The following is a 12,320-nucleotide window of genomic DNA, read 5'->3' as shown; positions in this document are numbered from 1 at the left end:
ATAAAAGAAAATCAGAGCTGAGTGTGTTGAGACCCATTCTTAATTCCAGGATCCAGGAGACTGAGACAGGAGGATTGCCATGAACTTATGGTCAGCCTTGGATCTATAACGAGTCTGAGGCCACTTGAGCATTATGGCAACAACTTGTGTCAGAGGATAGAGGGAGGGAATTGATCATAAGAAGCATTTGACTGTAAAATAAACATCTTAGTGCAGGGAGTTCTTTTGTTACTCATTCAAAACTTCTCTGAAATTCTGGTTTTCCTTGGGGAGGTCTTAGACATAGTCTGCTGTGGATATCGCTCTGTGTAAATAAAGTTCTGATTGGCCAGTGGCCAGGCAGGAAGTATAGGCGGGACAAGAGAGAAGAGAATTCTGGGAAGTAGAAGACTGGGGAGAGACACCACCAGCCGCCGCCATGAGAAGCAACATGTAAAGACACTGGTAAGCCACAAGCCATGTGGCAAAGTATAGACTAACAGAAATGGGTTAATTTAAGATAGAAGAAGCAGATAACAAGAAGCCTGCCACAGCCATACAGTTTCTAAACAATGTAAGTTTCTGTGTGCTTTCTTGGTTGGGTCTGAGCGACTGTGGGACTGGCGGGTAAGAGAGATTTGTCCTGACTGGGCCAGGCAGGAAAACTCTAACTACAATAGTCTTTCATGTCCATCATTATTTTCTGTATAATTCATGATCTTGCTATTGTTTGAGGTTTATTTTAGGGAAACAACAGTTGACAAGGCATGGATCTGTGATATATACTTTCCCAAAAGGGCACCACAGTTTCACTGATTGACAAAGTCCTATAAAAACCACAGCATAGATCACATTTAGTCACTATGCAAGAAGCAGCCCCCAGACAACCTGTTTGCTTTGTAGGCCGAAAAGGAAACGAAGGCTGCTGTTTGCTTCCATTGCATGCCAATTATAGTTCTTCTCATAACACGCACGTCCCTCTTCCTACTAGCCTCTAAAAACATTCCTGTAAGATTCAGATGTATAAGTACCTGTGTCAATCTAAAGGTCTCATGAAATAACATCTCCCCAAGTCTATTCAACTCCATCAACTCATGGGAAATTAATACAGATTTCTATCATTCCAGGTCTCCTGTCCTTTTCTCTGCCCTCACTGTCATTAAAGGTGCGCATTGGTGGCCTTGTGCCAGGTGGGGAGACCCAGCTCTGGAAAGATTTGCATTATAAGTCCACAACAACAAACATTGCACTGCATTTTTTTCCCCCCAAATGTGGTATTTTTAGCAAATGGTACCAACCCTGGACTGAGAATTTCTGATAGTTACATCCATATGAAGGCCTAGGTGTGTACAGGGAACACCTGCTATAAAATGTTCAATTAGCGTAGGCCAAGCACCACAGGTGACCGGCTTTGCTTAATTCTAGAAAACCGAGAGAGAAGCCATTATCTGAAGACATCTTTTCAGAGTAAACTTCCTTGGAGTGATTCAAGAAAAATATGTACAGTTCCACTAGGTTTTCATTTACCTCTGAGTTTATCTGTTTGTAATGCAAATACACATTGCTTATTCAGGGAAAAACTACTTACTTAAGGAAGGCCCACCCAACTCCCAGAGGGGCCTGTAGTGAATGAAAACCAAATAAAATACAAATGTGAAAAAAAAAAAAAAAAAGGCTTTAGAGGCTGAAAAGGCTCTCTGTAGATTAAAGGAAGTGTTGTTAGGCTGGAAACAAAGGAAGCGAGTGAGTGTGTACATGTGTATGTGTTTGTGTGTGTTCATGTATACTCACTTGTGTTGGGTCAACGGGACAGAGGCTAAAGCGTTTACCCTCCCAAAGCCCAAGCAGCAGATCTTTCCAGTCCCCGTGACAGGTATTACCTGTTCCAACAGAACTTTAGCCTTTTCTTCTGCTTCCTTCAGGCAAATCTCCAAGTGCTCCAGTTGTTCCAAAGTAAATGCGGCCATCTGTCCATTGACTGGTAAGTCTTCCTTCAAAACAAGAATCAAGGTTTTTGGTTTTGGTTTTGGGTAGGAATTGTTTCCTGAGAACTTTTTGAACAATTTTCTGAACTAAAAACAAGTTTCATTTGTAGGCTTATACCAATCTTCTTTTCTTAGTACTAACAAAACAGCAGATTGTTAAAAAAAAAAACAAAAAAAAAAACAAAACAAAACAAAACACAAACAACTCAGTCTCAAGGGAAGGCAAAAAAATAAGGGACAAGAACAACCTCAGAACGTGAGAATAAAACTGCCCTTGCTCAAATTTGGTTAATTTGCAACTTTTGTTCTTCAAGAGGGTAGGATCAAAGTTTCACATTCTGATAGGAAGTGCCACCTACATGCCATGTGTTGAACACTCATCTTTCAGGAAGGTCATCTGAACTCAGAGACGCAGTGTCTTTTGATTTTCTCCTGTCTGTTCCGAGACATGCACAAAGACAACCATGGTTTAGAATGAGCTTACTCTTCCCACACACAGCCTAGCTAAAAAGACCCAAACCACCAGACATAAACCTCTCAAAATTCCTCTACAGTTACTTTCTATGATTTATGAGATGAGTAGAGAGTCAGTATAGAATTAGTTATGGACTGGACTCTAAATCTTGAGAATGACCTAAGCATTCTTTGGCTAATGTAGCAATCACTACTTCAGGTTAATTTGAAAACTTAGAACAGAAAAGCCCAGATGGGAGCAAGCATTCTGACTTCCCTAGATATGTGTCATTTTCTTGCTGATGCTCCAGCAGGACGACTGTTTCTGATCAACTTACAAAGAGTAAACTGTGGTCCTATGTACTCTACAGATAGCGGCTTTGTTTTTACCTCGGGTTGGTTTGACTCCATCAGTTTAATGTGTGCGTGTGCATTTCCTGGTTATACTATAGTGCCATCTGGTGGTAAATGGAAACAGCCATTTAAAATAAAACCTTTCTGTTTGTCTGGATGTAGAATCTTGGAGCTCTGCCACTGGCTTAGTAAAATCAATGGACCACCATAAGATAAAAGACAACAACATATTTCCAAGATACAACAAATCTAGTTTCTAGACCCATGTCTGTCATACACAGCTGCATAGCTCCCTCCAACATTTGCCTGTAGGGGGTGAACATCTTAGGCTAGACAGTGATGGTACAGGCCATGTGAGTCAATGGTCCATCCTACACCAGGGTGATTTAGTCATTTCAAGAATGGGATCATAATCGTCAAATACAGAGACTAACTAACTGTGTGGTGCCCACTCCCAATGGATACATTCTACAAGACAATCCCCACACCTGCGTCTCAGGAAACATCATGGAAGAGAGAGATAGAAAGATTGAAAGGGACAGAAAGCTGAGTAAATGACAGGGACATTTGTATCAAAATCACCACAATGTGGTTGTCCAAACAAAATCTAAAAAAAATGACAACACCAATTGGCATGCCAGAGTGGATGGGGGATTCTCAAAGGATTTCATTCACAGAAGAGCTAAAGGCAATAGAGGGCTGCTGTGAGGGGTACAATCAGTCGTCCTCAGGGACAAGACCCCCTGAAAGTTCCACCAGTCTCAAGAGATAAGCCCTAAACACATATGAGCAACACTAAGTGATCTCCAGTCAGATGTTTTTATAAATGTATGTACACACACACACACACACACACACACACACACACACACACACGTAACAATGATGTTTTTAATGGGTTAAAATGTTCTCAAAAGAGCAACCTCAAAACCAAGTTCTTGGATAGTTATACTTAGAGATAAACACACGCTGTCCAGATTTTTAGGCAGAAAAGGAAGATCACCAAGAGATCTGATGAATCCACAAACTGTGTGAAGCCTGCTCTAGACTGCTATCACCAGGAAGAACCCTCTTGACTGAAGATTGATCCCAGGGGAAAAGTTTTAAAATCTCTGTCAAGATCAGCTAATCCATTTCTTAGTCCTTTTTCTCTAAGCATCCCAAACTTCTAACCAAAAAATTTAACCACATAAGTAAGACAGAAGTTCCACAAAGACAAAACCAAGCAGAACCGACTGCTATTGAAGACTCAGCAACCAAGGACTTTCAGACAGACAATTTTAGGAACCCGTCATGTATTCCAGAATGCAGCAGAGCCTCAGTAAACTCTAAAACAGTTTGTATCCTGCACCTGCACCCAGGCACGGGCTGCCAGTCTATGCTTTAAGCATCCCAAATGCTCTCCTCACTGTCTTACAAGAAAAGGCTTATACAAAGGCAAGCCCTTCTCAATAAGAAGCAACTCCACTAACCAAATAAAAAAATAAAACTTAAAAACAAAGTTAGGAATAAGCAAAACAAGAAGTTATGAGCTTTGCCTGGAGGGGCACCCTGAGTTTCAGAAGCCCTGAAAAGGTAAAATGCGGTCAGTCATTGTCCATTTTGTAGGATAGGAAGGCAGATAATCAGAGACAGGACTTAAGTCATGAGTTTCAGCCCTTGTAGACACACCAAATCTGTACTACTCATAAAACAGAATACTCTTAATGGCTAAAGAATTGAAAGATGAATTATGCTAATTACCAATTTGTTTCATGAAAACAAAAAACTTCGATAAGAATGCCATAAAAGGGAATTCCTACACTGCTGGTAGGAATGTGCATTAACCCAGACACTGTGAAAGTCAGCACAGAGGGTCCTCAAGAAAACAAGACTAGAACTATAACATTGTCCACCTATACCACTCTTGGGTATATACCCAAAGAGTCCAAGTCAGCATACCACGGAGATATCTGCTCATCCATGTTTATTACAAAGACTTTCACAACAACCAAGCTACAGAATCGGCTTAGGTACTCATCAATGAATGAATGAATAAAAAAATCTGGCACATACACACAGTGGGGTTTTATTTTGCCATGTAGAACACTGGAGCTATGCCCTCACTAAGAAAATGGATGGAGTGGAAGATCATTATGTTGGGTCACATTGTTGATCTCAAGTGTGGCACATTTCTCTCTGTGTGTGGAGGAAGGAAGGGGGAGATGAAGGACATTAGGGGTGTGGAAGGGGGAAGGGGGGCTGGAGGGAGAATAAGAAAGGGTAACAGAGGGAATGAATGTGATCAAAGTGCCTTCTAAACAAGCATGGAAAGGACATTGAAAAAAGTGATAGCTGCATGACCCCACAATACAAAAATACAAGTGGAAATATGTTTAAATAAGACTGTGATTTCTCAATGGATAAATTCCAAAATCTCAATAATTCCTATTGTTTAATTTTAGGTCTTAAATGTTTCTACATAAATGTCAAATTAATCTAAAGACATGTAATTAAGATGATGAAACTAAAATACAAGAAAATAATTTTAATCATCAGACATATTCTTTGATTACAGTAAAGTGCCAAACTATTATACACATGAGCATGTATTTGGATTGATAGTTTATTAATGAAACAAACACACAAAACATAAGCATAGACTTGTTTATGGTCGTGCAAGTTTCTCATCTGAGTTTAGAGGGAAATTTACATTTCTCTCTCTCTCTCTCTCTCTCTCTCTCTCTCAATTAATCAGTCCCAGTACTTTCTCTGTATCATCACTAGTTCTTACTAGCTTTATTTCAGTGTCCTCAGATGACTTATCTGTGTTGGCCATTAAACTTCTTCAAACCTTGAGAGCTGGTTCAAGGTCACTAATGAATACAATTGATGTTCCATTCCTAGTCTGGCTGTTGTGTGCAGAGGTCACCCAGGACTTTGCCTAGGCCTTAACTGAAGCCAAATAAATAACTGTTGATTGATCAGAGGCCCAGCAGCTCACAGAAGACGGTTGTACCAGAGCAAGCTGTCCTTCATGCTGAGTGTTGACAATGGCTTCTTTTAGCAATACTTCCATGTATCCTGACTGTGACACCAACAGAGTTCACAGCCCCAGGAAATTCTGCTTTCCAGGGCTAGGGATGAGAAGGGGTAGCAGAGGGCAAGGCTATGGCTGTGGGATTGGGTGATGGTAGGGCTGTTATGAAGACAAAGCTTTAATCAAATGAAGTAGGTACACACTTCAACAGATGACATGGTCAATAAATAGTAATAATTTCATTAAACCAACTTAAGGAGAACAGTTTGGTACTGAAGCCTTCTAGTTGATTAAATAGAGGGAGAGAGAGAGAGAGAGAATTCTCACAAGTACAGTTCTGTGCTCAATAATGGTGGTGGAAAATTAATTCTGTTAGGTGTGGAATTAAACTAGCTAGTGCAGCCAATATATGCATGGACATTCATTTAAAAGAAAGATTGCAAAAAGAAAGTGGAAATAGAATCTACCCTTATAGAAGAACATTTTGACACAGGTTGGTTTTAGAGACAGTCTCTAAAATCTGAGATTTCTAACATGCCAAGTGCCTAGCAGGGCTCCCTCCTGCTTGGTGGTTCAGTCACTTCCTTCCATATTAGACATTCTTTCAGCAAAGTTTGCAGTGGTTGAGCTTTCTGTCTGGCATCTCATCTCTTCATTGATGCTGTCTGTTTTTTTCCTCTCTGCTTGGTAGACACCAATGGGCTTTTATGTCTTCTCCTACCTGCTGTCTGCTCAGATTCCCTGCAGGTTCAGGTCTGTCTCTGCTGCCATCTCCTTCGTAACTTGCCCCCACTCCTGAGCCCTATATTACAGACACTTCATCATTCATTCTCTCTCATTTTTTTATGATGGGAATTCACTCACAATGGGAATTTCATCACCGTCTCCAGTGAAACAGCATTCATCTATGTTGGGGCTGCCTTCTAATGACCCAATAAGATATTAAAGTTCAAACCTGGAGGCTGCATGGAGCATCTATCAATGTAACTGAGCAGGAGGTGCTGGGAGAAGCAGGTAGGAGGGCACTGTCTAGGGAGCGCTCTTCCCCTCCTTTGGGAGGTTATGTTCTCTCTCTGACTTGATTGTGTCACTTGACTTGTCTGTCTGAATTTCCATCTTTCAGTTAAGAAAGTATGTCCTAGCAGTTGGCTATTCCAAAGGAGTAACTGGAGAAAAGGAATTGAAGGAACTGTTTAAAGGTGTGGGCATTGCCGAAGTCCTCAACAGACAGTGGGAGGCAAGTTCCAGATATGCAGGCAGCCCCAGCCTTCTCTTGACCTGTAAAGGGTGCTTGGGGAAAGAGGTGGGGAGCACAACAGATGAATCTAGACAGAAAGCTACAGCCTGCGCCCCTGTGTCAAGACAGGGGCACACATAACCTGACTGTCTCCCTACCTAGTAAGAAGTCAAAGACCTAGAGAGCCTGAAGGACAGATGCAGAGAAAATGGCTTTCCTGGAAAAGAGTATGGGGGAAGGAACCCGGGGAAGAGGACTGGGATGGAAAGAGCCAGATAAAAGGGGAAGTCTCAGCTCAGAAGGATTGAATTCTACTCCTGTTTCTCTGAAGCCAGCCTGGGGGCTGGACTTGTGATAACAGCATCAGCTGTCAGCAACGAAAGGACAGGAGCAAAGCAAAGACTTGTCCAGGAAGGCTTTGCTCTTCCCTGTAGCAGAGGGGCTTTTAGTCAGTATAATCTTTCTCTTCTGTCCTCTCTTCCGTGAACAGCATTTTTCATCATTAACAAAATTAAGGTATGATGTATGGGAACTGCTGCATGTTGATATGCTTTCTTGGGGAGAAAAATGAAAATTTGCAAGCCTGTGAGAACTCACCCTAATTATTTTGAGGGAAACACTCTCACTGCTTTATGAAACACACATGTGGCACTCTTCCCCCATTTATCTGATGGGTATAGATTATGAAATGCATGCTTTGGTAGGTAGTTTTTCCAGAATTATGGCTCCTCAGGCTCCTGGACCAATTTCAAGTGGATCTGTATCATCCACCAAGCTGTCTGTCTGACAGAGAGTACAGGCTACTTGGGTTCTCACAAACCAAGCCAAACCCTTTCATTCTGCATCAGATTTGACTGTTTCCGGTCTACAGCATCAGCAATAGAGAAGATTGAAGCAACAAGGAAACTGTGGGCTCACGCTTTACAGGAAGATTGTTGTCATGGAAGTTGATGCCATTTGGGAGTTTCATGAGTAACTTTTAAATAATGGCTGTCTCAGAGTTTCTATTGTTGTGATGAAACTCCATGGCCAACAAGCAAGTTGGGAAGGAAAGGGTTTATTTGGCTTAAACTTCAGCATTGCTGTTTATCACTGAAAGAAGTCAGGACAGGGATTCAAACAGAGCAGCATCCCAGAAGCAGGAGATGATGCAGAGGCCATGGAAGGAAAATGTTTACTGGCTTTCTTCTTATGGTTGCCTTCTTAGAGAACACAGGACCACCAGTCCAAGGGTGGCACAACCCATCATAGGCTGGAGCCTCCTCAATCAATCCTTAATTGAGAAAATTTCTTAGAGCTGGATCCCAAAGAGGTATTTCCTCAGCTAAAGCTTTTTCCTCTCTGCTGACTCTAGCTTATGTCAAATGGACACACAAGACAAGCCAGCACAATGGCCTATACCAAATTCTTACCATGCTCACTCTTATTTCAATTCTGTTCAAAAACCAATTCAGTTTAAAGATACTTACTGAACAGTTGGGAAATTAACAAGTCAGGCATGATTGATGCTCATACCAGAGTTGTTACTTTAGAAGTTGTGTCCTTATAAGAATTTGGAGCTTTGGTTGTACTTACTTTAGTTAGTAGTACTTTAACACTTTTATAGTGATTCATAATATATCATTTTGTACTTTGGGACATGTTTTTTTTCTCTTTGATAAAGAGTTGGCTTCCCAGTGACGAGGAGGTCATGTGGTTGGGTTTACAACCAATGAGAAGGCAGAACAGAAAGTCTATAAAAAGGAAAAACACACAGAAGTAGCTCTTGCTGAGGGAAAGACAGCAGCAGCAGTGAAGGGTAAGGTTTATAGCTCTTAACTATTGCTCTGACCTCTTGGCTTTTAACTCTGCAATTGGCTCTGTGTTTCTTATTTAACAAGACATCTACAACATAAACTCTGAATTTTTCTATAAATTAAAACACAATTCTGGACAAACATATCGATATGATTTTGCTGCCTCCATTATAAATTATGCAGGTGAGTAAACAAATAATCAATTCCTCTGCAGGAAATGGCCTAAACTTAAAAGAAGAAAATAATTTTCTCTGTCTGTTCAGTAAACAGCACCCCTTCTAAACCAAGCTTAGTTTTTAAAACAGGAACTTCTCAATCATTCATGTCAACCTTGCTGCCCATAGACTAAAGTTTTTTCTAGTGAGGATATGTTTTCTTCACAATGAGAAAGGGGGATAACAAAGCAAGACATTCTTGTTACTGGAAACTATTTTTATTTCCTTAAAATACAAAGGACACAGAGACTAACGGGGCTGTTAAATGAGTATAGAGTTTCGGTTTTTGATACAGGGTTTCTCAGTGTAGCCCTGGCTGTCCTGAAACTCACTCTGTAAACCAGGCTGGCCTCAAACTCACAGGGATCCGCCTGCCTCTGCCTCCTGAGTGCTGGGATTAAAGGCATGCGCCACCACTGCCTGGCTCTGGAGTTTCAACTTTAAATGATGAAAAATTTCAGGAAACTTGCAACAGTGAGAGGTATGATTAACACTGATGAGCTAGTCAATTGTAAGCTAATCTCAATGGTAAAAACTGGACAGACTTTAATATAATTCAAGAAGAAAATGAAAGTAAGCACCAGCCCATAAAACACACATCATGAGATGTCTGTTTTAAAATAAATTCAACTCTTCTATACATATTTCAAAAGATTGTTACAAGAATCAAGTAGAAAAAAGATGCAGCACAATATAAACTATAAAAGATTTATAAAAGCCCATAATAGTCTTCTTTCCAGGAGGAAAAGAGGATTTGATTTCTCTAATTAAAATTATTCAAAATACATTATTTGCTTTGCTTTGAATGGTTAAGATATTTGGGGGATGGAATCTTTTTTTTTCACACATCACACAAAAGTTTAGATTTTAAGTACTTGGGCATATTAAATAGCAATTAATTCCCCTACTAAATATGACTATTTGAGGAAATAAACATGCCTATACAAAGGACAATTTTCAGGTCACTATGTAGGTGAGGTGGACTGTGTTCCCAAGATGACTGTAATTTCCCAGTTAGTTTTGTTATATAAACCATCTCTATATTCTGTATACTGACAGTGCTCAGGGTGGTGACAAATGTTCTTCTGCCAATGATATTTAGATTATAAATATATAAACATTTAAAATTGTTCAAAAAAGTGAACTGTACTGATAAGAATATCCATACTCCAATGATGCTGTTCCAAACCTAGCAAGAAAATCCTTAGTTGAACTTGGTGTATAAAGAGAAAGTTTTCCCCCCAAGCCTGGCATTTGCACAGTCTCTCTCTCTCTCTCTCTCTCTCTCTCTCTCTCTCTCTCTCTCTCTCTCTCCCTTTTAACCAAGATCAGAAGGAAAAATGGGTTATGCACCCTTTTGTATCAGATAAAAACTCGGCAACAATTTCCATAGTACATTCCAGACTGATAAGCCAGACAGAGGACAGGCTCAAAAGCTCATTTTTTTTTTTTCTGTAAATTTCCACTTCTTTTAAAGTCTCCCAGTCAACTACTCCTAAGAGGCAGGCAGAATACTAACAGGAAGTAGATCTCACACAACTGTTTCTTCTCAGGGAGGCTCAGTCTCCTCACTTGAGAAATGAGGCTACCTTGAGCTCAGTGCAGCCGTCTGCCACACTGCTCTGCAGTCTTCTGTCTCTCCATGTGTTTGGAGAGTTTCTCATCTGGCTAATTCTAGGTCTCTAAAGTTACGACCTCTCAACTTGCCTTTGCAGCAAGGTGTAGTGGGGTGACATAGACTCCACCTTGTCAGACACATCATCTTGAGACTCCAATGTGGATGGGAAAGGTGAGAAAAGGTATTAAGCAGACTAGAACGTGATGAGGTAGGCACGGCCACACTGCTTCCAGAGGCTGCAATGGCATCAGCATTGGGGATATATTCTATATGCAGGCAAAGTGACAGGCAATGCTAGGTCCCTGCCTGCCTAGTGACACCAGTCACAGGCTTGTCATTAGACTGCAGAGTAATGGACACAATCTCCAGGCTGGATTCCCTGACTCTCCTAAAGAACCATTGGAACACCCGATAGTCTTCAATAACCCATTTCCTCATCATTATAACAAGAAGGAGCCTGTTGATATCAAGGTTAAATGTGACTAATGTGAGGTATTTGAAATAAGTGTCACTAATATGTGTGACTTGAAGTGAGTAATTGATGGTTTCCCATTTCCTCATCTATGGAAACAGAGGAAATAACTCCAGGCCGGGACATCCATGATAACCCGCAGTGGTGAGCAAGATGGTAACCATTTGTAATGAAAGCTCTGAAGTTTGTGTTTCTATGGTGTAGCTTTTGGGAGCTCACAACTCCAGAAGAGGCTGGGAGATCATTATAAGGACCACAAGACTGGAAGAAAGTGGTGATATGACCATGGACCTGTGTGATCTAACTCTCCCTGGATGGCAAAGAGAAAGCACAATGTGAGAGCAAGTATTTAGAACTGCAGCCAGAGAAGACAAAGCCTGTCTCTTCTCCATCTCCCAGTAGAGTCTCAGCCCATCTTCTTCTTCTTTTTTTTTTTTTTTTTTGTTTGTTTGTTTGATATGTCCTTTGGGTCTTCCAAGGTGAGGAAGGGATGGTAGAAAAGAATCAGTGAACAGTGGGCCAGGGATAAAGGAACAAGATTTCTCAGGAAATTGTGCAAAGACAACTTGGAGAAAGCTATTGTGTGAGAGAGAAATGTGTGCACAAGGAGCAGAAGAAATACTGTTTGTAAAAGAAGCTGTGACGTCCGGTCCCCATTGCTATTTAATTAATGAGATCCAAGCTTTGATGTGTCAAAGAGGTCAATAGACCCAACTAGAACTTTGTTTCTTTTTTGAACAGTTACATTTATAATAATTGACACTTCATGACTTAGCAGTATCACAAAGAACAAAGTTTCGATATATTTGTTTAAGAAAGTAAGACAAAGTTAATTCTGTCTTGCAGGAGGTTTTGTTGTTGTTTGTTTTGGGTTTTTTTTTGTTTTTTGTTTTTTGTTGTTTTTTTTTTTTTTTTTGGTTTTTGCATCAGGCTCTTTGGCACCTTTTAAAATTTAAGACAATGATGGAATCTTAGTGGCATTACTTTTCCTGTGTTGGAAACATTTTTCTGTTTGGTGATTCTGGCAGTTATTTTATATCACTGCTAATTATTTCCAGTCATATCTTAAAAAGAAAAAAAAACTGTCAAGAGGAATTTCCACCCAATGCTCCGGAACCCACTGGGGTAGGCAGATGCAGGACAGACCTGAATGAGGAGGGCTATGCTGTAAGGGGGCCCTGGCTATGGTGGC

The 12,320-nt window shown here is 40.6% G+C and overlaps 1 protein-coding gene across 1 annotated transcript in view; it reads right to left on the bottom strand.

The window, feature by feature from the left end:
• Ccdc192 (coiled-coil domain containing 192) overlaps positions 1–12,320 on the bottom strand; it is a 197,474-nt gene that overhangs the window by 169,153 nt on the left and 16,001 nt on the right. The window contains exon 3 of the mRNA XM_036204485.1: positions 1,860–1,970. Within this exon, the coding sequence (XP_036060378.1) occupies positions 1,860–1,970 (111 nt within the window). The remainder of the gene's footprint in view (positions 1–1,859; positions 1,971–12,320) is intronic.

Source organism: Onychomys torridus, chromosome 13, assembly GCF_903995425.1.
Source record: "Onychomys torridus chromosome 13, mOncTor1.1, whole genome shotgun sequence".
NCBI lineage: Eukaryota > Metazoa > Chordata > Mammalia > Rodentia > Cricetidae > Onychomys > Onychomys torridus.
Note: the sequence above shows the minus strand (reverse complement) of the source record. Positions and strands in the feature narration are given on the sequence as shown.